Source organism: Polypterus senegalus, chromosome 9 (assembly GCF_016835505.1).
Source record: "Polypterus senegalus isolate Bchr_013 chromosome 9, ASM1683550v1, whole genome shotgun sequence".
Taxonomy (NCBI): domain Eukaryota; kingdom Metazoa; phylum Chordata; class Cladistia; order Polypteriformes; family Polypteridae; genus Polypterus; species Polypterus senegalus.
Genome location: NC_053162.1, coordinates 77,417,173 through 77,445,057, shown reverse-complemented (window position 1 = coordinate 77,445,057; position 27,885 = coordinate 77,417,173). Strand labels below are relative to the sequence as shown.

The window sequence follows — 27,885 nt, the reverse complement described above, 5'->3', positions numbered from 1 at the left end:
GTGCCAGCAGCAAAGCCAAAGTTTGTACAGACTTGTCTCAGATTGTGGCAAGTTCAAAGAAGTCGACAAGAATTGATCGCTGTGACTAATTCTTCTTTCTCTTCTGCCATCTGCTTAATTTTCCGACTAATGTTTAATAAGTATGTTACAGAAAGTACTGACAGAACTTCAGGTTTATTAATTAATTTATTTTTATATATATTCTTTTTTTCCCCCTGTTTTGTAGACTTGTCTGTACAAGTTTCCTTGCAGGCATCTCAGTTACTGCTCCTCACCCCCTCCAAAAAAAAAAAAAATTGAAAGATTACATACGAAAATGTCCAGACCAGGCAATAAAGGTCGACCTTAAACACCCTGGTGCATGCAAGTACATGTTCCTGCATTGCTGCCTCTCTTTTAGAAGAGTGGACTTCCATAAAGATTCAAAATTAGATCAGATGCATGGCTAACCTTGACTTTATAATGCAGATTTGATGTGCTTGGTAAGCTGTCTTTAATCCTTCCTCTGAATCAGGATGGAGAAGGATCCTTCCCAGACATAAGCAATTACTGTGCCTCCTGATTCTTGGTGTTAACCATAAACTTTATATTTTATATATTTGTATGCACTCTCATACCGATCTCATTGTGCACCCGTGTCTATTACTGCTTTAGTAACATCTAGTTCAACACAAGACATGCATTCCAAATGGAAATGTTTACAGAATAAAGTATGAGTTAAGATCAGGCACTTAATAGTTGAGAGTGATATTAGTTCACCCTTAACTTCTAACGCTATAATTTGGCAGATTATCGGTATGCTTGATCATGGTCCAGTTCTTAGTTTTTCAAAGACAGTCCTATATTGGCGTGAACTTCACTGGTCATACGGACAGCAGAGTCGGGAAGGAGTGTAGCAGGTCAGAGCCTGGGTTTCAAGGACCATAGACAGGATGCATCACTGCTTCTGGCTTTGAATGTCACTAAACCAACCACATCCTATCTGAAAATGTATTTGTATCTGGGGAGGCTACTTTCCAAACAACAAGGGAAGCAAGGGAGTGGTGTCACCCATCAGGCCCTGACTTATTTTAGAGGGTTTGCCAAGGTCTCCTGCCTGGCTGTAAAAACTCAGGTAATGGAGAAAAGTCAGACTACAGCCTGCATACCAAAGTAATAAATAAAAATGGGCCGCTGGAATTAATTTAGTGCAGTCAGGCAGGGTCAGGCTGTGCTTTCAGTCTGGGTAATGATAGATTAAAAATCAGGGGAGCAATGGCAAGAACTAGAAAGCTTTTGTTGTATGTGTGTGTGCGTGTGTGTGTGTTTTTCTTTACTTGTTCTTTCAATGTCTGTTTTACATCCCCCATCCCAATCAACATCCTTTTTGAAGAAGTTTACATTTGTGTCTGTATTAAATACCCTACTTAACTTAAAAGACCAAGTGAGCAAGTTTTTTTCTTAACCGAAACAGATTTTGAAGCTTTAGTTTGGAGGCCACAGCATTAATTGAGTTATTTTTATTTCAGGAACTACATTGAAATCTTTTTGGTTATTTTGTCATTAAAGAAGGTACTGCTTATCAGATTTCAGTTAGGCTGAGAAATATAAGCAAGGCTGGGTGGAGTTGTGTACCATCTATGAAAAACTTGAACAAGCTGAAAATGGTGAAAATAAGCAAGGGAACAAATGTGATCTTATAAAAGGTTTACCCGTTATCACATCTGTTGGTCATTGGTGCTGGTGGGCTTTCAGAAAGGGCAATTAGGTTATTTCTTTTTCAGTAAGAATGAAGATTCATTGACTTCCTTCCCATTGGACTTTTACAAATATGCAAATTCTGTGCATTTTACACCCTATTTTGAATTGTATAACTGGAGAGAAGAAAAAATAGGTAAAGAGATTCGGTTTCTATATTCTTTGCAGCCTATGCTCTTCACATACTGTCTTTTAATGTTTTGAACTAATCTAATGTATAAATGAACCTGTTTTATTTCTTTAAAAAATCTAGCTGCTCCAATGCTAAAAAAAATAATGTATTTGTGTTTTGTGCATTTTAGAAATGCCTGTACTGTATAGTCCTATGTGCAACACATAATGGTGTATATTTATACCATACTTCTATCTATCTATCTATCAAATGCAAGTTCACTCAAAAATAAACCAGACTTTGTATACTGTGCATCAAACATTCTTTTAGATATTGTTAGAAATGTTGACCAGAAAACGTTTTACCATATCTGTCACAAATAATAAAGTCATATAGAAGATCTCTGTTAATATCTGATATGATCGTATTTTAAACAACAAATTAACACTCATATGTTGTGCAAAATTAAATATCATTTATGTGGATTTCTACCGTGCTTCAAGAAGCACGTGGCAAGGAAAGTATTTTTCTGTGTGCCAGTGTATAGTTTAAACACTTTACAATGAAGTACAGAAAGTGCAAAAACCAAAGTTCTTTTAAAGCACTTGCCAGCACATATTCACAAAGTTCCTCTAAATGATGTCGTTCATGTTGTCTGTAAATGCTGATTGTTTGACAGCTGTCATCTTTCACCTCCAGGATGCAAAGTTTGGGTTATTTTGGCTTGTACCTGTTAAACATTCTTCTATTGTGTTTAAAATTTTATTGGTTATGAATATCTGTACAAAGTGTGCTATATCTTTGATATATACATTATAGATATATAGATAGCATATTTCCATGAGTGTATATAGTTAGAAGAGATTTACAATCCTTGGATGGTTTGTTTTTTGCACAAAGCCTGACCTGACCTGCATGTGTGTTGTGGTTGTGTTTGCAGTCGGTGGCGAAATCCCTTTGGACATGCGCTTGGGGGGAGGTCAGCTGGTGTCTGAGGAGCTGATCAACCTAGGGGAGAGCCTTTCCCAAACCATTGATCCCTCCCTCAAGTTGTTCCAGTGCGCTGTGTGCAACTGCTTCACCACCGACAACTTGGAGCTTCTGGGCTTGCACATGGGTGCCGAACGCAGCTTGCCAGAAGAGGAATGGCGGGCCGTGGTAGGCGATTCACATCAGTGCAAGCTCTGTCATTATACCACCCAGCTTAAGGCCAACTTCCAGCTCCATTGCAAGACGGACAAACATATACAGAAGTACCAGCTAGTGGCACACATCAAGGAAGGGGGGAAAGGCAATGAATGGCGCCTCAAGTGCGTGGCCATCGGCAATCCAGTCCACCTGAAGTGCAATGCGTGTGACTACTACACCAACAGCCTAGAGAAACTACAGCTACACACGGTGCATTCTCGCCATGAGGCCAGCCTGAAGCTATACAAGGTATGTGACAAAATTTTGCTGTCTGCCTTTTTTTTTCAACTTACTTAACTAGTACGTTTTGTGATTAACTTTATGTGGAGGTTTTCCATTTCCTGGCTTGTGCAGAAATTTCTGTTCTGGAAAGATGAGCCAAGTGTTCACAGGTAAGACTTCCCCTTTCTACATGGTGATTCTAAGTAGGTGTTTCACCTCCAGGATGCAAAGTTTGGGTTATTTTGGCTTGTTCCTGTAAAACCTAAATGTAGGAGGACAGAATTTTTAAATTTGCTGAAGCTAGATTTCCTTTGACTGGTTTATTTTATTTGGCTAATAATGCCACTCTCTCTCCCTCTCTCTTTCTCTGTCTCTCTGCAGTCTTAATAGACCAGGAGGATAAAAAAAAAGCTTGAGTTGTAAAGAAGAGAGAGAGAGAGAGATTTCACAGGACATAGATGGAGAAAGAGAGAGAGAGAGAGAAAATGAGCATAAGGAAGGATGATGGGAGGGATGTGTGCTAATTCTCCTCCGGCAGGGAGGCAGAATTGTTCTCGACAGCTGTATTGATTTTTACTGGACTCTGAGCTTCACCTTTTCCTCTAATCATTCCATAATGGGCAGAGGATGAACACTCCAGGACAAATCACCATAAATCTAACTGGTTTGATTTCACTTACCTACCCTCCTCACCGTCCGCTACTGGCTTGATGCTCTCTTTAACCCTGACTGGCAGCAAGTCGGACTGGAAGTGGGGGGAATTCTTAATCAGCCAGCAGGTAGAACCCCATTGGCTCTTGCAAACTGTGAAAACCCATAGTGAGAAATGCTTGGCCTGGAGTCCCAGAGTGACAGAGATTCAGAAGTGGACTGTTGTTTATTGGCATTTTCCAGCTTATCTTCATGTGGATGATATTTGCATCCAATTTAAAAGCATAAAATAATTTTTTAGCAAGGTGAAGCTTCCAAACTTGCTAGATAACCTGAAATTAGTGACTCTTCTTACCGTTACAAGCATCTAGTATTAGGGAAAAAATGTGATACAAGGCTGAGAGAGTAATCACTTGAAGACGGACAGATAAAGATGATGACCGGGCATCGCTTATAATGGTAGTGGCTAATGGTGATCCAGAAATCTTTTGCAAATTTCCTTCATTGCTCAAGTCCAAACACGTAGCAAGGATATTTACAAATACCACAATGATTAAAATATGTAACATAATCCCTCAGACACATTAGTTGCTCTGCGAATTGAGCTGACCCTCAGGCATATTCAGTGAGAGCCATAAATGCAGGAAAATGTTGAGGTTTTTAGGCTGGAGTGTAGACATGCCAGATTTTGCCACCATGTAATGGCACTGTGCCCAGATGCCAATTGGAGCCTTGTTCCTCTTGATAAAAATAAACCATTCTGTCATCAGCCCTATGCTTTAGGATGTTTCAGAGTTATTATTGAAATCTATGTTTGCCGTATGAGAGACTTGCATCGGCAGGGAGAAGGGGATAGCAGCTGTGTTGCTGCCTTTGAAAGAGGAGAAAAGGAACCAATGACATACTCCCTCATTATCTCATTTTCTCTGCCTGCCTCTGTTTCACCAAAACTTGATGTCAGTTGCTTTGGGGTTTTTGTGTTATGAAATACTAAAAATATTCATGGCTAGGTCATAATTAGACTGGCCATAAGAGAACCCTCTGATGTCGGGAAGACAAAAATGGAGATTTAGATATCTGTGTGTGTTTTTCCTTTCTTTGCTTATCCTTTAGTTAATCTAAAGCTGATGAAGAAGCCACAGCTTGTGTTTATTGTTGTCTTTTTTTTCTGTGACCAGATTCAATTCTGAAGAGAAATTACTTTTGTTATTCCTGAAATCTTGCATACATAGGTTATTTTTTTTCTCATGAGGAGCCCTGTACATGCGGTTTGATTTTTCTGTATTCTTTTATACAATGACAGGAATTATTTGGAGAGGGGGGACTTGCTACATTTGACACCCATATAGTATAGATGACTTTCAATTACTAATAAATCAAAAATGGTTTAAATGCTGGCTGCCCACAATATATTTTATAATCTGTTGCTTTTCACTACTGAGCAATTATTCCAGCTATGGCTATATAATGTATACTACCCTTAAACCCTTTTTTTCACCACAGTGTTGGCTGATTGGTCATACATACATTTTTCCAGGAGAAATTGAGAGTCGATTTTTTTTCACCTCGCTGACTGCTGACAGCGTCAGTCAACAGATTACTCAAAGCAATTGTTGAAGCCATTTTGAGTATTTCATCAATAGTGAAAGCCAAGAAAAGTCAAAAAACTATTGGTAATTTAGTTCATCAGCTGGCCAACATAACACATTTCAAGGTGCCACATGACAAAACTCGGCTAAGTGAGTATTTTGTTGATTTCCAATGGCTTAGCCATACTATATGTTGCACTAGCAAATGTCTTAAGGCATTCAGACTGATACTGGTAGTGTTAACATCTTTCACGTTTTAACTTCAAGCAGTTATAATTTACTTCTCTTCTTCTTACCTTATTGAAGAACATATTCCCCTTTATGCTCGGTGGCAAAAAATTGGAAATTGTTCTGAACTCAAATACAAAGAATCATAGTACATTTTATATGTATTATTTTTTAAATAAACCCATGAATTGCTTAGTGCCACTGATAAACTGTACTTCTAGTCATTTTTTTTTCCAAAGCAAAGACACCGGAGAAGTGAAGTCCCTTACACCCATTGTGTGCACTACTTTGTTATGTGTTAGTTTATGTGCATTACACCGTTAAGAACAGTTATCCAATATCACATTTTTTTTTTTTTTTTTTTGCATTTACTGGTGCGTTTTCTAAACAATTGTGTAAAATTACTCAAAACATTTCTTTGTGGTTGTGCCATATTTTCTCTTGTTACCTCATTAAAGATGGTCTTTCTGCTGGATTACAGTTCTGTCTAAAAAATCTTTATCAAACTTTTCAGAACTTTTGAAAGAAATTGAAAATAACCTATCAGCACAAACTCAATGAAAGATGTGGAAGCCCCATTGGACTTTTTGCCCAAATCAAACTGTTTTGCATTAAGCAGCCCCTTTGTGCAGAGCTCCGTATAAATTGGAGCCTGTAATTACTGGAATTAAAAAGGATGATTTAAACTGAGAGCTAAGCTGGATGGGATAATTTGAGAGTCTGTGGTATGCAGCCCATATTAGGGCTTTCTAAAAATATCCCCCACATTTCGGAATGTTCTGAAAAACCTTCTAAAAGCAAAAGTAATGTGTCCTGACCACGACGACCACCGACATGGGAGAAAACCTGCTGTGAGTTCACAGAATGTCTTTCCTGACATCCTGCACAGGATGACACCTGAACTGCTCCCATTCGCACTCTCCTCCTTCAATGTTTGGGTAAGGTAGATCCTTGGAGGACCATTTCAGTCCAGACAGTTTTTTCCCCAACCCTGTCCCAAAAGGATTTTTTAAATTCATATTGATTCTTACCACTGTGCATAATAGTGCACACTTTCCCAGCTCCTGTCAACTCTCTGGAGTAAAAGAGACTAAATTAAACAACTTAAAAAAGCAAAGAAATATTTCACAGAACTTGTGGGAATTTGTAATGGCCTCCGAAGGCTCAGTTTGGCCACTCTCTTTCTTATTGGGTGAGGGAATGTATTCTCTGTAAGCGTACAAAAATATCCCACAAAGCAGTGTTTGACATTGTGTAGGATTTGTGCAGGTAAGTCATGCAGTAAAAAGCTCCTGATTTACTGTAATTATGCAGTTGTAGGTCATAAGGTCTGTTTGGTAAAATCTATCTATCTATCTATCTATCTATCTATGTTTGATATAATATCTGTATATATATATATATATATATATATAGATACATATATATATATATATATAGATACATATATATATCTCAGATATATAACATAGTTGTAAAAAAGTATAATTTTGAAGTTTCCCCTGTAAGAAGAATATAAACAAAAAGCGCAATTAGTGAAACGATTATGCTGGCTTTGATTGATTGCTTTATTGCTTGATTATGAAGGTGGTTGAAATGGTTTAGTCAGTCATTGGTCATTTTTAGACAAGTTACTAAAGAGGGAGTCATGCTGCCTTGGCACCAGTACCCTGGGCCAGGAGGTAAGGAATGGATGTTATGTTGGCTGAGTTTTGGAAAACTGGAGAAAGGGGCAGGAGGAAGGCGGAGTGCTGGGTTTAGCTGGCTACCTTCCTTGTCTCGGGGGCCGGTGCGGTCTGCAGTAATTGAGATTGATTGGATGTTATTTTTCCTCTTGCAAATGTAGTCCATTAGCTTGGCACATGCATAATCAGTTTAGAGTGCAGTTAACTGAATGTAATCATGTTCCTCAGTGTCTGCTCGCACAAAATCCACTCCAGATGCAGTTTGACTGGAGAAAGAGAGAGAGAGGGAGAGAGAAAGTGCTGTTAGTATCACAAGGGGGATCTTTACCAACACACATAGCAGGTTTACACCCACCCCCCATCACTGTATGTGCATATGTGTGCAATACAGATTCTATTAAATTCTCTTCAGTTGTTTGGTAAATTATTTCTTATGCAAACTCTAGATTCGAACTGTTAGAATATTCCAAATTTACCTTTCAACATGCTTTTCATCTTTAGATTTAGATTTATTTATATATTAATTTCTTATACTGTGAATTTATTTTGTTCCTTTAAGATTCACACATAAGCAATGGCTTGACTCTGAATGCATCATTTTCAGTGACATGAGGCCAACCTTTTAGCATGCTCTTTAATGTTTGTGGCTTCATCAAGCTTAATATATAGTTTAAAAGAGTTTAAGATACTCTTATTGCCTTCGTGTCTGTCTTACTGTCTTTAGTGTCTGTCCCTCAGTAAAATTGCAACTGGGCAGAAATCCTAAACTGAAGTTGTAATGTGTTGGGGAGCCCTGGGTGGTATGGTTAGGGTGTCACATTCTTGTTTGCAGAGACAAATTAGACTGGCTCCTTTGAGAAAATACCTCAGTAGGTTTCTTTTGGTTGGTTGTGTTTGTTTCAGGGTACTCAATACATATTTCTGCATCAGTTGTTTTATGTGGAGCTCCTATTCCTTTCTATTCAAATTCTGGATACTGCAGCTTAGATGGTTATAGAGTTTAGTGCTTATAGAGTTCATTGTATCCATACATGCAATATATTATCAATGCTTACAGTATTTATAAATCACATGTTCCTGACCTTCTCTATTATTGCACAATTCTGACACTGAATGTTTTCAAGTTTCCAATTGAAATATAATATTGCATAAAAGGTACCTAAAAAATTAATTGAGCCCTTAAACCTAATTAATGGTTGTACCAATTTAGTTGCAACCAAGCCATACACTTCCTATAACTGAATAGCAGTCTCACACGTCCCCGTGGAAGAATTTTAGGCAACTCTTCCTGGCAGAGCTGTATTAATTCAGAAATATTTCTGAACATGAACTGCTCCTTTCAGATCATGTCAAAGCATCTCTATTGGGGTTTATGTCTACATTTTTGTAAAACTTTTTAATTTTGATTCTTGCAGCCATTCTGATGTATACTTACTTTTGTGTTTTGGATTCAATGTCTTGCTGGATGACCCAAGTATGGTTCACCTTCAGGTCACATACGGATGACTGGACATTCTCCTTAACAATTGTTTGATACAGAGAAGAATTCATGGTTCCCTCAATTATGAAAATTCATTTAGGTTCTGAGGCTACAAAGCATCCCCATACCTTCACTCTACCTCCATTCCATTTGAATTTTGGTATGATATTCTTGGTGTTGAATGCTGATTGCTTTATGCCAGGTCTCATATTATCCAAAAAGTTAAATATTTGCCTCATCTGTCCATAGTAAATTACCCCAACAGACCCCAGAATCATCCTGGTTCTTCTCTGTTGGTAGTAATTTCCGCTTTGCTGCTTTCCAGTGAAGCCCATCCTTGCTGAGTGTCTTTCTGATTCTAGATTCGTGAACACTGACCTTTACTGAGGCTAAAGAGAGGCCTGCAGTTCTTTGGATGTTTTTAGGACTCTTGGTTTATGCTGTGGCTTTGGAGTCTTTTTGGCAGGCTGGACACTCATGAGAAGATTCACTCCTGTTTCAAGTGTTGTCCATTTAGAAACCCTGGGTCTCGGTTGAGTTCCAGATCCTAGAATTTTCTTTGTAGCCCTTTCCTCTCTGATATTGAGTTTTTTTTTCTGATTTTTAGGTAGCATCATATGTCTGCTTAGTCTAACTTTTTTGTAATGGTCAAGGTCAAAATAAGTGAGATTTACATTAAGCCAAGCAGGTTGTGTGCAGTCACCTGACTCTAATTATCCTTTTAATTGGGTTGGGTTGAAGTGACTAGGGGCAGTTACTTTTTCACACAATTCCAGTTCATGTTGGATAACTTTATTTAACTCAACAGATAAATGAAATAAGTCTAAAATTGTGTTATTTGTTCATGTAACAAGATTTTGGTCGATGACCTGAAAATGTTCAGTTATCAAAAATACATAATAGTGGAAACCAGGCTGGGGCAAAATCTTGTTCACAGTACAGTGCTTATATGTTAATGGCAACAAAACAGGAAAGCAAGATAAACAAATCCTATATTTGCAAAAGAAAGGAACTGATGTTTTTCAGCAACTGAATAAAAGAAAGCAAATCCTGTTTGTCATATAATCAGTTTTTCAAAATGTCAGTATTTGGTAATCATGACACGGAAGTGCAAACAAAGTAAATGAGTTCTGCTTTATGATGTATGATTTGAAAAATTTGTTTTAGTCCTTATGAAGTGCTGCTATATCTTTACAAACTTAATAAGACACGATTATTCTCCAAATTACCTAGTCGATTTGTAAAATGGATTACAATAATTAAAATGTAATATATTACCAGAAGGCTTCACATAATGTAAAAGATAAATAGCTATTACATAAACTAATGGATGCTACACTTTTGTAGCTTCTTGGTATATTTGAGCACATTTTTATTTCTATTATATCAAAGATTATGTAGCTTATTTACAAAGCCTTTTAGCAATACTAAAGGACCCTGTTTCTTAAGAAAGCCGTCCACAAATATTAAAGCCTGTTTAAGCCTTATGGCATTGCGAAAAGCTAAGGATCATGCTACCAGATTCAACAAAGAAGTTAATCTTTTTAAGGAAAATCCTGGTTAATTAAACTAGATGGTATTAATTAAGATGAATACTATATTGTTAGAAATGATAAGAAGAAACACTGATGACTCTATTGCATTACAGAGTGGAACAGACTCAGATGGTGTGCCTATGTGAAATGCTACAGGGGTGATGTCCATTATAGATCTGATAAAGATGGTAGAAATATTTGTCAGAGGTTTGTGTCCATTTTAACAGCAAAAACTGGAATGTTTGCTGCTATATTTTATTGTCCCCGGTGGAAACACTTGTGAGAAGCTCCATTTTAACTCTAGTAGTGAATAACCAGTATTACGGTTGATTTTTTTAGTCTAAAATATTCTGTGCCTTATAATACAGTCCATTATCTCTTTTTTAAGTCTAATCATATTGTGCTGTTTTTGTCAGTCTAGTGACCTGCAGATATCTATGTTAAAATGTGAATGTTGCATTTTTAATAGGAACAGAACCAGCTAAATCACACTCTCCTCACCAGTACTTAAGCGTTTTTGTATTTTTTTTGTCTCAAGCCGAGAGAGAGACTTAAAAAAAAAAAAAAGGTTCATTCAGAGGAGATACTGTACCAATTAGCATGGCTAGCCAGCAAGCATGCTGTAATAGCGCTCGTAGGCAAAAGGTTGCTGGATTCCTGGAAACATTGCCCTGATTTACTGGTACTATCCTGCTAATAAAGCACTCACTCTAGACTCACCATACCTGTCACTCAAGCAACAAGCCGAGCTTCTGTGTCCTTAAAGCAACAGCACTGCTTACTTTATAGTCCTGGCAATGCAAATACTTCCTTTAATTGTGTGTTATGGTATCAGTTCAGAATGTCAGTGTAGATATGACTCTGACATTTCTGGATGGCATCCGGGATATTAAAGCAAGGGCCTCCACAACCGTTACCTAATGAAGTCTCATTATTTTAGCCAGTAATGCTGTTCTTGAGAATATAAATTATTGTTCACCACAGTGTTAACTGTAGTAATAGATAATCTACTGTGACTCTAAGCCTGTGTCTTTGCAGTAAAATTTATTTTATTATTTCCCCATTTTTAATAGAGATGACGACAGTTTGGTATTAGAAGACTTTCATTTTTATGTACAGTATATACAATCTGTTATTCTTTAGATTATCCATAGACTAGGGTTTTCCCAAAAAAAAAAAAAAATTGTTTTTTACGTAAATGTGTAAATTTGTAACTCTAATCTGGCACAGAATGGCTGACCGAGGGTGTGTGCATTAGTGTGAAATATGGTAGACTGGAGTCCTTGTACACATTTTGTCTCTTCCTTGCACTAACTGCTATCCATCCCTCCTTGAACCCTGTAATTTAAAAGTAGATTCACTAAATGAAAAGAGACGCAATATTCCCCAACTCTGTTTATCTGGTTGAGGGTTGCAGTCAGCTGGAGAGAGCACCAGTCCTTCTCACGCACTGACACAAGACTCATCTCGATTTGCCAGTTAACGTAACATGAACATCTTTTGGATGCAGGGGAAAACCAGAATACTTGTAGAAATGGTAGCCCAGAGATGCAGAGAATATGCAAACAGTGCACAGATAGGGACAGGCAGTAAAATGCTAACGACAGTGTTCCGACATGTTACATATTGCATGTATCCTGTCCTGTCCCGCTCTATTCCAGCTTTTGAGTGTGTGCAGCTTAAACATACTCCCTGTGTTGACATAAATTTTTGTTTTTAATACTTCCTTCCTTCCACATCTCAAAGACATATGCGTTAGATTGATCGGCCATTTCAAAATGGTCTGCTGTGAGTGACTGTAGCCGTACCCATGAACATGTCTAGTGATAACTGGCATGTCGTTCACAATTGCTTTCTGCCTTGGGCCAAGGGCTACAAAGATAGACTCCAACTCCTCTTGAACCTTCTAATGGAAAATGTGGACTCACATGGTTAGTTGAAAGATATTTTATTAGTAAAATATTATGAATTTATTTATTTGTGAGATTTACTGCTGTACAACTTCCCATGGGCACCTGGAAATCTGTGACAGTCGTCATTGACATGGCTTGTCATCACTGTACTGTTTGTACAAGGTACTTTTATAAGGTCTTGGAATGATTTCTGCGCAGATAGCAATCTGTAAAATTTCCTTTGAAGTAATGGCCTTCGGCAACAATACCTTTTTCCAGCGAGTGTACAATTCAGCAAAATGATCCTGGGAAGCATTTATTTTTGCCTTTTTATTTTTGAAGTCATTTTGTCTGTTTGGCCATGGTAGTAATTGATATTGATTCAGCATTTCAGAGGGTGTCTTTTGTAGCAAACCTTAAAATGCAGTACCTCTCAATTAGCAACCTGTTTGCACCCTTCTTGCAGGAAAAAAAACTAAATGCAACAAGTGACTTGGCAGTCAACATTAGTTCCTACATCTTCAGCAGCAAATATGCAAATTCTGTCAAACCGTTTGGAGAGTTAGGTGTAATTATATCCAGGCAAACAAGGTTTCTTGCTGCAAGGTTTACATTTCATACTATTACAAAAAATGTTGTGCATATGTTGAATGATTCGGGACACCAGCAATCAGGTAAAGATGTCATCGTAACAGTGAAAGGTATTTAAAACTCTAGTTTCAGTCTTATGTATTACAAATTTTATAGTAAGAACTAATGTAAAAGGCTTTACAATGCTACACATTTGAAGAATACACCAACATGACAGACTGCAGATTCAATAAAGGCATTAAAGTAATAGCACGACCTATCACTGAATCAAAAATGACAACAAAAAATGGAAGAAGTTAACTATCACTCCGTGAGTGATTGTAATGGACTAGCACACCCTACGCAGCATGCCTGATACTGACAAAGTAGAACCTGACTTCTCATAATCCAGTATTAGAATATGAAGTTTTGTAAAATGAACACATGAATGACAAGAGGTTTGCAAATACAACAGAGAAGTGCTAAGCCTGATGGAGCATCACAAGTACCTTACAACAAATTATTTTTCAGCTTAGAAGGAAGTGTGGCTTAGCAGTTCAGGAGTTTTGGGAGTTAAACCCCTGTTAAAAATAAATAAATAAATCAATAAATAAAAGCTGCATTAGACTATTTGATAACACTCCCCAGAGTGACTAATTAATCAGTATGTTATGTATAATAGGTAGATAGATCCAGTATATAGAGTAGATATAGACATCACAGAGTGATTAGTCACTTTGGGGAATATCATCAACTAGTCTAATGCAAATGTAATTGTTTTACCAGTTTTAACAAAAATATAGAAAGAAAAATCTAAGATTCGACCCAGGCAGAGTATTATATGCTCAAATAGATGCATGTACTTGTGTATTGAGCATGCAATTAAAAAAAGAGAAACAATCCTTTTTTACTATATTTTCAGTTCACTTTTGGAATCACAGCTGAAAATGTCTACTTAAAACTTCAAGGAAAGGTTCAGGATGAAGCGAAACCCTGTAGCCTAGGCAGCCTCAGCATTAACTCTTCATCAGTCCCTCTGCTCTGTAGAAGGGTTCGCCTTGCCTTACTCCAGGATTATCCTTCTCAAGGATGCGCACCAACATTTTCTCGCTTTTCCCGTTGCCAACATCGTCAGAGGTTGTCAATATTATTTAGCGTGTAGTTAAACAAAGAAAAAAGTATGTTTATTGAGCTTTGCTAATTGTCTTTCAGCCTTCAATAAGAGAACTGTAAGCAAACTTGTTGAATGCACATTAATGCTACGTTCAGGCACAGCAAAAAAAGCTGTAAAAGACAAACTGCATTCATAAATCAAGTGAGCAGTGCATATTGGTATTGTGTTTTAACCTTTCTTACTATAGATGACTTATCATCTGTTTTGCTGTTTAAGGGCTCTTGTTATTTGCTTCCTGTTAAATGCTTATTGGTCTCTTTCTCTCTCGTTCGTGTGGATCAATCAGACGATACTTGACGAAGATGATTTCAGCATAGCTTATTCAGCCGCCACTCAGATTAATGCTTTGTGCCACAAAATTTTTTTTTTTTGGCTCCTTATTAGGCTGTCTTTCCTGTAGGTATGCGCAAAGGTCCTACAGGCAAATAAATGTTACTGCTATTTTACGGTTACTTTGGAATAATTAAGTCTATCCATCCATTTACTGAACTCGGGTATAATTTTGGGGTGGCAGGGATATGCTGACTATCATGGTAGCATTGTGTGCCAGGCTTGAACCAGTGTCATAGGTATAACATAACAAATCAATCCATTTGTGAACCCATGTACTTCAGTTCAAGGATTGTAGGAGCCAGACTAGTGCGTTGATATTATGCACACATACATTTTTCACATAAATTCTCAAATCTGCTTAATACAATTCAAGGTTCATGCACCAGAGACTGTTTTGGCAGCCCTGGGAACAGGGTGAGGAAACAAACATGGAGACAATGCCATCCCATTGCAGGTCACTCTCATACACACACCTGCATTCACACTGAGGCAATTCAGAGTCACCACTTCTTTTTGTGGATATGACAGGACAATGCGAGTACCCAGATGAAAACTTGCATAGTCACGGGAAGAACATGTAAGCTTTACATGGACAACAACTGCATGTGAATTATGAATCCATTCCTTTTTATCCATGAGGAGAGTATCTCTAACTACCATCAAGTCCCTTACCGCTATAATATTATTTTACAATTTATCCATTGTTGTGGTATTAATATTGTCATAGAGCACAGTACAATTCTTACTTGTATGATTAACCGACATGCAATACTTTCGCTCTCTGTTGCCATAATAAACAAAAATGTATTAAAATACAGAAACTCCTTTTAATAATTAGACACAAGTCATATTACTTGAAATAATTCTGAAAGGGTAATGGCCCTGATATGAAGTAGAAAGAATGAAAAAATGAAGAAAAGTAGAATTCACTTACTTCACAAAGATAAAACACACATTAGGTGCTCGGAATCTAAAGGTACATCTCTCCTGTAAGCATTACGTGAACAAACATTCTTTATTATGGAGTGTTTTGCATACCTATAATATTATATAAAATGGACCTCAGAGTTACAAAACTAGGGTTTGTGTCCCAGGTCCTCCCCGCATGGAATTTTCACGTTCTCCCCATGTCTGTGTAGGTTTCCTACAAGTGCTCTGCTTTCCTCCCACTGTCCAAAGACATGCAGGTTAGGTGAATTGATGATGCTTATTTGGCGCTAGTGTGTGCTTGGAGTGTGGGTGTGTATGTCTGGTTACCCAGTGATGGGCTGGCACCCTGTCTGTCTGGTACCCATCTCAACAGCTTTGGGTATAAGGCAGGAACTAACACTGGATGGGGCACTAGTCTATTGCAGGCATAGTCACAGATACACCCACACTTAAAAGGCCAATTTAAGATAGATTCCCTGTAGGAGAACACATCCAATGCCTAGGCCCCTGATTCAAACCTGAGACTCTGAAGAATATTGTATCCTATTCTTCAATTTGTGAACCTGTTTAATGTATCTTTTGAGTTGCCAGTAGCTTAAACCTACCCTGGCAGCGTTGGATGCATAGCAAGACCAATGCATACACCCCCATTCATTTACATAAGTCATACCGTAAAAATTTAGAGTTCCCCAATAACATGGAGTACCCAAATGAACACCTTCCTAAAGTGTAACCAGGTTTCTGACCCAGTCTCTAAGATCTGCGAGGCAGCAACACTAACTACTGTGCCACTCTTCTGCTCTGGTCAAAGGTCTTTATTAACAAAACTGTTTATAGCAAGCTGAGAAGTACAATAATGTGAGCAATATATTATTGTGTAGGACTTTCAGCATCTTGCAAAATTTGTCAGTATAGAATATGTTGCTGCTTCTTTCTACTCGACCCATCAAAAATGCATTTTAATCCATTTAAATGATTTTAAATGATTTTACTGACTCTGATAAAATGCTAAAATAAAACACAATTTTTGCACCGAGTCAAAAATGTTTTGTACACTGCAAGGATAAGAATTTGTAAAAACATGATGACAAGATAGTATTGGGGTGTCTTGGTTCAGAAGGATGTCCTTACACTGAAGGATTGTCTGCAGTTTACTGTCCTAGCAGGCGGTAAGCATGCAGTTTAGTAATTGTTACACTTCCTATTTTTAAAGAAGATCTGGATGTGACCTGACAGGCAGCAATAAGGTTTCATTCTAGCTTCTTTTTTTCCCTTTTAAATAAGATTTGACTGTTGTATGCAGCTTATATTTGGAATAACAAGACATATTTAGGCTACTACAAAGTCTGACAGCAGTTGCATCTCACTGTTTATGCATGTACATTATACATTCTGAAAGTTGTTCATAAAGGACATTAAGATGCACCATTTCTACAAAAGGTTTCTTTGATCCTCTTGTTGTTGGAGAGAATTTCTTTGTTTTGAAAATCTGACATAGCATCTGGACCAACGACTTTTTAATAAATGGTATGGGGGGGGGAGGTTGTTTAGGCATGAACCATCTATCCTGTCTTTCTGTTTTTCTTGCCCCTTCCCTCTCTTTTGCTCTCTCTCTCACTCTCTTTCTCTCTCTCCCATTAAAGGAATGTAGAATTCTGGGTTAGGTCACCAAACAGCTGAGATTTTCTTCCGAAGTGTGTGGGCGGTAGTGAATGCACATTAAGTTAAACTGTGGCAATTTTTTCAGCTTGTTCGTGAGGCAAGGGTGTGTCTCCCTCTTTAAGGCCCACTGTTGCCTTCCCTTTGCAAAGTGTGACAAATGCAGTTCTACCTTCCAAAAATACCCAAGTAGTTATCATTTGGCAGCAGGGTGGGCTTGCACTCTGAATAACTGCATATAAGGGGGAAAAAAATCATCTTCTTCCCTAGGAAGCTTTATAAAGTGATAGGAACCCTTGAACAGAGTTGAATGAATGGCAGATCCTTTCGAAGTTTAGTGTAAGACATATTTACGCAGAAACCATTACAAACAACATCAAAAGACTTTAGATTTTGACTTGCAATCCATTGTCAGTTGTCTCCAAAACGCAAACCTTTTTTTGTTAAAGATTAAAGCAAGATTAACATTTGCATTAGTTCATGTCCTCAGCCCTCAGGAGCCATTAAAAGATTTAGTTTAAATCTACCTTGGTTTTCTTCTTCTGTATATGGACTACAATACGAGAGAACAAATCTCTTGATAATATGTGTTCATTAATTCCCATCTTGTTGACACTGGCAATCCTCATTTCTGTGCAACACCTGGATCTGTTTTGTTTCCACATACCTTTGTGATTCAGAGTAGAGTAACAGTCATTTGTTTGGTCCCAGATCCTTATCTCTGGTTGAACCTTTAATGTTTTTTTGCTAGGGTATTTGCAGTCCCATCATAAACACAAGATATGTCGTTTATCCAGAATACTTGGAAGCTGCTGTGTATTTAAAAATTCCATTGATAAAGCAAACATGAGCCAATTATGAAGTTGAGCTAGTTGTGTGAGACACACACCCGCCCACACACACACATTCTGACTCCAAAGACCTGCATTAACACTAAAAATAACTCGTATTAAAAGTGTGGCATTTATCGTAAAGCCACTGATGACCACAGTGAAAACACAAAGTAACAAAAAGAAATCCTGATGCCCCACCGCATCTTCTTGTTAGAACCTTGTCTTGACTGCTGTCTGGCTCTCTTCTGAGGGGGGCTTCCCTACTGTTCAAAATCCTCATTGCTGTCTCTCTTTCTGTGCATCCTGCCCAGTGTTTTTGTTATCAGTGACAATTCCCAACAGGGAATTGCTCAAAGCAGTGCTTATACAGTCTGCCCTGTCATCCTCCCCTAAATGGCAAAAGTGAGACATCAACCCTGGTTCCAGAATCAGAGCCAGTGGCAGATCTGGCTGTGGTGTAACATGGCCTGCTTGTACAGTGACTTTCTTCTTGGTCTGACTGTATACCACGCCAGTTACAGTGATCCTTTGCTCAACTCTAGATCTATTTCTGACAAGCTGTTTCTTTTAGATCCCTTGTTTTGATTACTTCAGGTCAAGCCCCAGATTCACTTCCATGGTCAGGTGTACTCCCTTCACCAAGTGTGATGCCAGTAATGGCTCTGGAACCCTCAATGAACTTATTGCTTGTCTGGTGTCCAAAGCAGCTTCCTGACTGCTAATTCTTTGACAGGAGGGTCACATCTACCTCACGTAGAATTTGTCTTCTACCATTTGGTCAACTGAATCAGTAATGACAACTTTCTACCAGTTCTCCATGAAATTAGTCTTTCTGTTTTGCCCTCATAAAGTCAAATTTCAAGGGTACCATTTACAGAGACAGGACTTATGCCACAGTCCTTGAGATTAGGGCACATCTGGGACTCTCAATTGGCCTGTTTTGATCTGTTGATCCTGGTGCACATTTGTCACCAGAGATGACTACCCCTCAAGACAGGCCTTACTGTATTGAAAATGACCATCTCCAACTCTGGATATGTAATCTGCACGTGGACCAAAGCCTAGGGATGAGGCATACTGGTTTAGTGGCTGACCACCATTATTCCAGAAGGAGGTTAGCATGCAGAATGTGGTTTGAGTAGTAAATTCAGTTTATTCCTTACTTCTGCACTGTTGTAGCCAGACCTAAAAAAAGACTTGTACAAATGTACAGTCATTTCCCAGCTTTGTATTTACAAGCAGCATTTTTTTCATCTGTTTGATCTAAAAAATTGAGCTCTACAGTACTTTAATACACCTCTCTTTTGTGTGATCCTGACTGCTTCTTCTGGTGTTCTCAGGTCACCATCTCATTCAACTGTCATCAGCTGTGCCCCATGAGTCTGAATTCCAGAAAAGCAGAAAGCTGTTGTCATCCATTCCATTTTCGTTTTATTTAACTTACTTTTTGTCTTTTTTTAAAAAAAAAAAAAAAGAACTGCTGTCTGCCTTGGTCGGGGCGAGGGCTGGGAGTGATAAATCAGCCTCTGTTTTGAGACCAATGTTTTCTCCAGATGGAGAAAGGAGATTCCATTCCTTTGTAATTAAGTGTCTCAGCCTGGGGTGTCATCTGGTTTTTATTGGGGGTTTATGGAAAAAAAATCATTTCTCACCTTGTTTTCTCATCAGTGTATTTTTTATGATAAAACAAAAAAACTTGTGCCTGTTGGTGTATTCTTAGGTGTACAGTTTTCACGTGTTGATGAGCACATGGAGAATATTCTATGTATATATTTGGGACAGTAAATTGGTATTGATGTACATTGCAAAGACAGTGGTGTCATTCAAATTGCAGGTAATCAAATCAGCATGCTATAGACATTTAGTCAGCATCTGCTCAGATTTTTTCTTTCCAAAGGTTTTTTTTTTTTTTTCTTCAATTTTCACTTTTTTCCACTGCTTTGTGGTCATTTACTCTAACAATACCTCTGTTTTGTGCAAAGCAGTGTAACAGTGCAGAAACCTGTGCATCTAATTCTATTTCTACAAGTCCCCTTCCCCTAAAATTTCCATATGTCCTTTAGCGTGAAGTAGAGTGGCTTGCCCCAAGGTAGTCGACTGTCAGGAGGGTTTCATTTACTATTCATAATAAACGTACGAAACATGTACTTGACTCTGCCTGCTAAGCTGTCAATAGAATAAAATGTCCTTTCAGCCTTTTAAGGTTATTGATCAAGAAAAGGAAATTACTTTTCATTCCTTTTTTTCTCTACCCTTTTTTTAACTGTTTTAAAACTTTTTAAGCTATTGGTATGTCAAGCAGGCAGTACAGTAGATAGACAGAACTGCAGATAGAAAAATCACTACATAATAAATAGTAGTACTAGGGTGTTGTGCCGTGTTAGCCATTATGGATGTAGTGAGAAGTTAAGCCAAATGACACCTTTTATTTGCTAACTAGAAAGATTACAATATGCAAGCTTTTGAGACAACTCAGGCCCGAGTTCTTGCCTGAAGGAAGGGGCCTGAGTTGTCTCAAAAGCTTGCATTTTGAAATCTTTGTAGTTAGCCAATAAAAGGTGTAATTTGACTTAACTTCTAACTATAGTAAATAGTGTAACTTTAATGTGTAGTATCGCTAAAGAAATATTATCCCTATGCTGATGTTTGAGTTTTAACTGACAAGGTAAAAATGGGCACAATAAGAGGAGACGCTATACAATCTGATGTCTGGGGGCAAAAGAGCCGCACTGTATTGGAATGAGCCACAGGCTAATGGTTCTCCAGATTAACTTTGTCCTTGAGAGATTGGGAAATATTTGTTATGATGGCCTCTAACTTTGCCATCACTGTCGTTTATGACACTGCCGTTAGTAAGTCCCATAATGGAGTTGATCTCCCCAAACAAAACATTCAGTTTCCTGGTGTGATCTGTGTTGTTGTTACTCCACTTGTAAAATGGTAAACTAGCCACATTCAGCTGGTAGAACATCTCCAACAGCTTGTTGCACATGTTATGTTACCTGAACCTCTTCAAAAAGAATTTCCTTCTCTGGCCTGTTTTGTGCAGTAGGTCTATGTTGTCCATCAATATTGTCTACTGTTCAGGTAGAATCCCAGGTATTTTCAAGTCTCTGTCACCTCCACCTTCTTCTGCATTCTTTTGACTGATCTTGGGGAATTTTGTTGTGGTGGTAGTCCAAGATCAGCTTGTTTGTCTTGATTGATGATGTTTAATTCCAGTTAATTCAACTTGCTTCACAGAGCAAAGTCTTCTACCATGTTTCTAGCGCTCTAATGTTAGTGCAGTTTAAAATAAAGGAGTCACTAGATGGCATAAACTTTAATTGTACATAACGGTGGTAGGATAAAGTGTAAAGAGAAACTGAGATAGGACAATTCCCCGGGGTGTCTTTTGTTGCTGGCCACCATCTCCAAAATGCAGTCCTGGAACCTTACAGAAGTGTTGTCTGTAGGTTAGATAATCCATGACAAGTACCTATAGTTGCTATACTATGCTATGCTATAGGTACTATCGAAAGCACTGGAGTATTAAAGAACCTGATCTTGTTCCAGGTGTCAACTTTTTTCAAGTAAGAGTAGGCTTAATGGAGGAATATCTTTCTTATGGTTGCCTGGGAAGCAACTTTCATGGGTCTGTAACCAGGAGTCACATCTGTTTCAGGACCAACCTCTTGAAGGTGTGCATATAATGTATGATATGAGAGCTGCTAATCTGAAGTTCTTAAGAGCACTGCAATGCAGTGTTTAACAGTGCTAAATTCACTGTTTCCACGGCTCAATAAATGCCCTAGTTCTGTATGGAGTATGCACGTTGTCCTGGTGTTCGTGTAGGGCTTCTCCACATACTCTATTTTTCTTCCAAATCCCAAAGATGTGCTGTTAAATTAATTGACAGCTCTAAATTGACTCAGGCATGAGTAGTGTGAGTGTACAGATGTCCTTTGCATGGTTTGTTTTGTGTTTGTTTCTGATACTGGTGGGATAGGCTTTGGCTCGCCACATCCCAGTAACAAAAGAAAATGCATGGGACTTCAATCGCTCAGAAATTTTTTGTGGTGTCTAAAATTTTTTATTAGAAAGAGACTTCTTGTTACCCTGAGCCTCAAGTCTGTTTATAATGTAGAAGACCAGTATCTGCACCCTGCTGCTTTTTGCCTTGGTGCCAACACTCGAATGTAATTATAATTTTTTGTCTGCATTTATATACGCTAAGCATGAGGACAGTATGTCTGGAATTATTATCATTAATCTTCTTTCTGAGTTGCGGCTGAGGGCCTAAATGTAAATCTACTTTGATTTTTAGTAGCTTCAAAATATTTTTGGGTTATAAAGCCACATCTTAATCCTTCTTCATTATTTATGAAACTCTGACAGACTGCTCCCTCTTTAATGTCTTTTTTTTATTTTTACTTAATCTTTCTCATTGTAGGGAATAAATATATTAATTTCTGTAAAATGTGAACCTGCTTTCAAGACATCTAGCAGAAGGTGAATTGAGCAGCAGAAATGTTCTTGCCCACTGCGTGTTTCCCTTCCATTTTTGAACCTGCTTGTTCCATTATAATCAAACTGGGACCTGTTCTGATAGCACTGGGGGCAAAACTAAAACCAGACCTGGATAGGTTGCCAAACCATTGAATTGCAGTTGCACAGCTACACTCGGGCATAATCATTTCACTCAACACGTACACCTTAGTGAGATGGATGAAGCTGTAGTGCCTAGAAGAACACTGATAGTGAGTGGGGTTGAGACTTGAATCCAGGCCTCAAAACTTTGATTGAGGCAGAAACAGTAATTTACTGCATTATCCTGAATTATTTCAGAATATAAATCTTAAGATGTGTCTAATACTTTCTCACCCAATATTTCCCTGTACATGAACAATTCTCATAAAACATTGCCATTGATGTTTCTTTTGTTTGAATAGCCCCAGTAAACTATTAATTGGATTTTAATGTAGAATCATTTCAACCTTGTCAGTATAGCATTCTACCAACCCAGGGAACTGCGAGTGTCAACATTTTCTGGAAGACATTTTAAATTTCCACTTTTCAATTTTCAGCACATCGGAGCTTCATGTAGCACTTTTAGCAGCCCCAAAATAGTCACCAACATGCTTGTGACACAGGGATTGAGTCCTGCTTACTCACCAGGCTGTACAGATTCCTCAGTATTCGGCTTAACTTTTAAATCATTAAACATGATGAAGCCATCTCCTCAGAGTCAGGTTTTTATATACAAAAATCAAACAGCATCTGCCATTTCTGATCAGCGGTAACAGCCGTCAGACTGGAGTTACAAAGGCAGAACAGGAAAAGCCATTAACTGCCAATCACTGCATCGATCTACCACCCCCGCCGCCCCCCCCCCCAACCCCCCAGCTGCTTCAGTCAGCTACTATTTAGAAAGAAACAGAAAAAGCCAAAAGAAGTAAGAACGACTGTATGAAACTATTAAAATATGTGAACAAGGAAGGTCGATCGTTTCTTCAAAAATGTAAAGGGCTTGGAAGTCCATGGTAATCTGGATCAGCCGCTCCAGGCAGATATGCAGCTTTTCATTTTACAAAAGAAAGCTGTGGCCTAGCCACATCTGGACTGTCAGGACTGTTGCTACATTTTGTGAGCTGATTTGTTTTTCTTCAACTCCTGTAATTCCATTTTCAGTTAAGAGCATAAGTTTTACTCAACAAAACAGTACTTTGTCACCATTATGAAATCAGAAAACCATCATTTGTAACTCTGCATCCTCTTTACTCCTAAATAACTATTAACTATTTTAAAACTTTCGATAACTGTATACTAAGACTCTAGAAAAGTTTTTTTGAGAAGTTTAAGTTGATTTAATGTAATTAAAAAATAGTGTCATTCATTTTTTTTACCTCCTTAACTAGCTATTGGTAATGGAGAGGGTGCATTTCCAGGCAGCATTACATGCAAGGTAGAAATCAACTCTTGATGCAGCACAAGCCTGTCGCACGGCACACTCGCACACATGTCCACACTTGCTTATGCCGTGACAGTTTAGAGTTGCCAGTCATTCTAATATGCGCTTCTTTGCATTGTGAGAGGAAAAAGTTGAATACTCTGAGGAAACCCCATGTAGATACATAGTCAGCATGCAAACTCCACACAGGCACTGGCCAGGCCCAGTGAGGTTTGTCTATGGTATGATCATTGCTAGTTGTATTTATTTGATTTGTACATTATTCCAGTGGGAAACAATATCCGTCAAAAAAAATAGCAAACAGTGGAAACTTTGATTCCCAACGTTTTGTGCATGTCTTATTTTTTCAGTGGTGCTATACTGTGCTTTTTTCCTTGAGCTTTTGAATCAGATAAAACAATCTAATGGTGTGTGCTGCGGACAAAAGAAAAGAGGGGATTGATTTTTCTTGTTTCAATGGTGTCGTTAGGACTAAGGGTCATTAGAGGAATATTTACCTACTTCACAGCTTAATAGAGCTGCTGTATATCAGAAAGTGATAGGGAGCAGAGGTTAGGGCTGTGAGCAATTAAACTGTATGGATTAAGCAGAGGACAAGAATCCTATCCCATTCTAAAAAGCAGAATGTAAAAAGGGCACTGGCAAAGTGAAGCCTGAAAATTAAAAAAAAAAAAAAAGGCGAAGAAAGCCTAATAAAATATTTGAAGATTCGGATTAAAAGTGGACAGTGATGTTGAGAAACTGTTTTGTTCAGGTGCTTTTCTTATTACTAACCCTATGGAGCCTTACACTGTTTTGCATTTGTGAGGCAGTTTCTAAGATGGAAGAGGTTATGTTATTATCTTTTGGAATAGCTTACTTTCTAACCTGCAGAGGGGGAAAAAATTTCCGATAGCAAGCAGATGCGGCAATAAAATGGAGCGAGTAGTTTGACTTCCATAATGTTGGACTGCAGCGCAATGGGCAGTTAGCACAAGTTGGAGCTGTATGCTTCTGGGCAGTTTGAAATCTATTGACTGGTATGACCAACAGTTGCTGCTTGCTTGCTAACATTAAGATAATCATGCTAGAAAGTATAAAAATTAAAATAGTCATATTATAGAGTTCAAAACTGATATGTCCGTAACAGACAGACTTATGACCTAGATCATCTTTTATTAACAGTAAAATTAATTTGAAAATATTTTCTGTTAACATCTGGTTTCAAATGGTTTTTATATAGACAAAGCAGCACTAGTCATGCTTAGAACAGAAGGCCTTAAGGATTGCTGGGTGAGTGGGCAGCAAGCATTCTATGATATTTATTTATTTTTTTTTTTCATTTGATGAAAATGTATTCCACTTGGTTGCAGCCTACAAAAAATGTGCAGGGACAAAGCATCAGCATCCAAAATGGCTCTGGGAATTTGCAGATTGGATGAAATGTTGAGGATTTTATGCGTGTGTTAGAAGGCATAACGTGAAATATAAAGGCATGACATATAATATATATTTGTTTATATGTGTTTTTGACATTGATAGGGAAGACAGCATCCTTGGCAAAGAGAATTCCCAGAGATAGTTATAGGTGTGCGTTATGCAGCACCTTTAATTAATAGACAGGAGACGACTTTGCTAACTGTTTCCATACTTTGTTCATCTCTCCTACCAATTCCCAGGTTTTTCAAGCTTTTTGCTTTTCTGGTTGGTTAATCACTTTGACTAGTTGTCTTTCAAAGTATATACTTTTATGGACATCAGAAAGAAACTCTCCTAATGATGGAAGTGCTACTGTGGTTACTGGACCTTTTGTGAGTTTTTTTTTTTTTAAAGAAAGCGGTTGACCATTCAAAGAGCTTCAGTTGCTCTGGATCTGCATTCTGACACAAAGCCACATCTCTCTCTATTTTAAGAATGTAGATAGAGCATTCTGAGTATGTTGTTGCTTCTTTTTTATTATTTAAATAGTTGTATTAACACTGCATTGCTGCTTGGCTTCTGTGGAAATAAGTCAGTTAAAAACTGAGCTGGGCAAGTAATGATTAGTAAGACTGCTTTAACACATATCATTTGCATTAAAATACTGTATTTGAATTCTGATGTAAGCTTAAAGTTGCTATAATACGCAGTACACTTCACATGATTAAAAATGTTGCATTTGAAGTGCTTGTTTATTATAAGAAACAGTGGGGCAGCAAGTTGGTGCAATAGCCTGAGATGGTGTTTCACAGCCACAGCAGGATTCAGGTCTACATTTGGTCACAGCTTCCAGATCTTCTCCATGAACTCCATCCAGATATTCTGGTCCATTTCTGCATCACAAACATGCTCATGTCACCTCCAGATGTTTGCGTGTGTGTGCTCTCTGATGGACTATTGTTTCCTTTCCTTGTGCCTGAGGCTTTTGGGACAATTCCCTACAAACCTTTATAGGATCTTTAACTTGCTAAGGATGTTACAAGTAAATAATCAGATTATTTGTGAGGTAGTTGAGAAACAGGGGTGATAATAAGACATTTAACATTTGAACACTTGCCATTCTCTAGTGGACCAAGCAGGTTTCAGAAAGCAGATAGATGAAGGCAGCATAGTGCATTATGTAGCTGAAAGCGTAGAATATCAATGAAAAGAGAGATTTTAAATCATTTAGTGTTGCAGAGCAAGTTGTTAGTTAAAAAGTATTGTATTCTGCCTGCAAGTTTTTTTTTTTTGTTTTTTTTTTTAAATTGTGATGGCATCTATTGTAATAAAAAAATATTGTTTTTAATGAAACAACATCTATATTTAGTGTTGTTACAAAAGGCATTACACTAAAGATTGCATCTGAATTAAGATTGGTGTTTAATGCTGCATATGATTCAAAATGCATTGTGAAAGGTGCTATATAGGTGCCCGACCTGACACAGACTGGCAACGGAGGCACGTGTAAAAACCAAAGAAAAAAGGACTTTTATTTTCTTAATTTGTGGGTTACGTCTTTTCTGTACCCACAGACACAACACAGTCCCGGACAAGCACACCAAAATGAAGCAAAAACAAAACAAAATATTCTTCCTCCATTCCTCCCAGGCAGCTTTGTCCTTCTCCTCCCGACTCTGCCACCCTGAGAAGTGGCCACAGGCTCCCTTTATAGCCCACCCGGAAGTGCTACACGTGGCAATTAACCTAAATTAGGCTGTTCTTCCGGGTGTGGCTGCAGTACTGCCCACACGGGCTCAGGAAGCCATGCAGCTCCCACTGGCGGTGGCCAGGGAACCCAACAGGGATGAGCTCCGAAGTCCCATGCCTGTGGCCCCAATGCAACCCAAGGGGGCTGCCACCAAGTGTTACGGGGGACGTAGTGTGGATCCCATGGCTGCTTCCCCGGATCTAGTGTCGAAGAGCATGGGTCCCGGCTGTCCGCCACAACATGTATATTCTGAATTGTTATTTACAGTGCACTTTACAGGTTACAAAAGCTTGTATTTGAATTAAAACAGATGCTTATTTGAAATCCTTATTAGATGTAGTTCACTTGATTGCTTAACAAATGGCGCATTTGAATTAAAATAGAAGTTGGTTTTAAGTCATTGTAGGCTGAAGTACACTTTATAGGCTAAAATGTACTGCAGTTCAATTAAATGAAAGGTTTACTTTAAAGGGTTACAAAGTACAGTATACTTTACAGGTTAAATAGTACTGAATTTAAATTAAAAAAGGCATTTGTTTTAAATTGTTTGGAAGCACAGTACTGTGTACAAGTTACAAAATTCTGCATTTGAATTAAAATAGACTTTTATTTTAAACCATTATCAAGTGTAGTTAACTTTATAGGTTAAAAAGTACTGCATTTGAATGAAAATAAATGGTTATTTTAAAATGTTACAAAGTGAAGTGCACTTTATAGGTTAAAAGTGTGGTGTTTGAATTAGATGTTTATTTTATGTCCTTATGAGGTACACTACACTTTATAGGCTACAAAGTATTGTGTTTGAATAAAATAGATGTTTAATTTAAGTCATTATGGGGCTCTATAGACTTTTTAGGTTACAAAGTGTATTTGAATAAAAAAAGATGTTTCTTCGTAAATCATTTCAAGGTATATTACACCTTATAGATAAATAGTCCTGCATTTAAATTAAAACAGGCACTTAGTTTA

At 37.9% G+C, this 27,885-nt stretch overlaps 1 protein-coding gene across 1 annotated transcript in view; it reads left to right on the top strand.

Moving 5' to 3' along the window:
• The window catches only part of LOC120534873 (zinc finger homeobox protein 3-like), a 68,415-nt gene that overhangs the window by 11,515 nt on the left and 29,015 nt on the right, over positions 1–27,885 (top strand). The window contains exon 2 of the mRNA XM_039762389.1: positions 2,790–3,286. Coding sequence (XP_039618323.1) covers positions 2,790–3,286 — 497 coding nt within the window. The remainder of the gene's footprint in view (positions 1–2,789; positions 3,287–27,885) is intronic.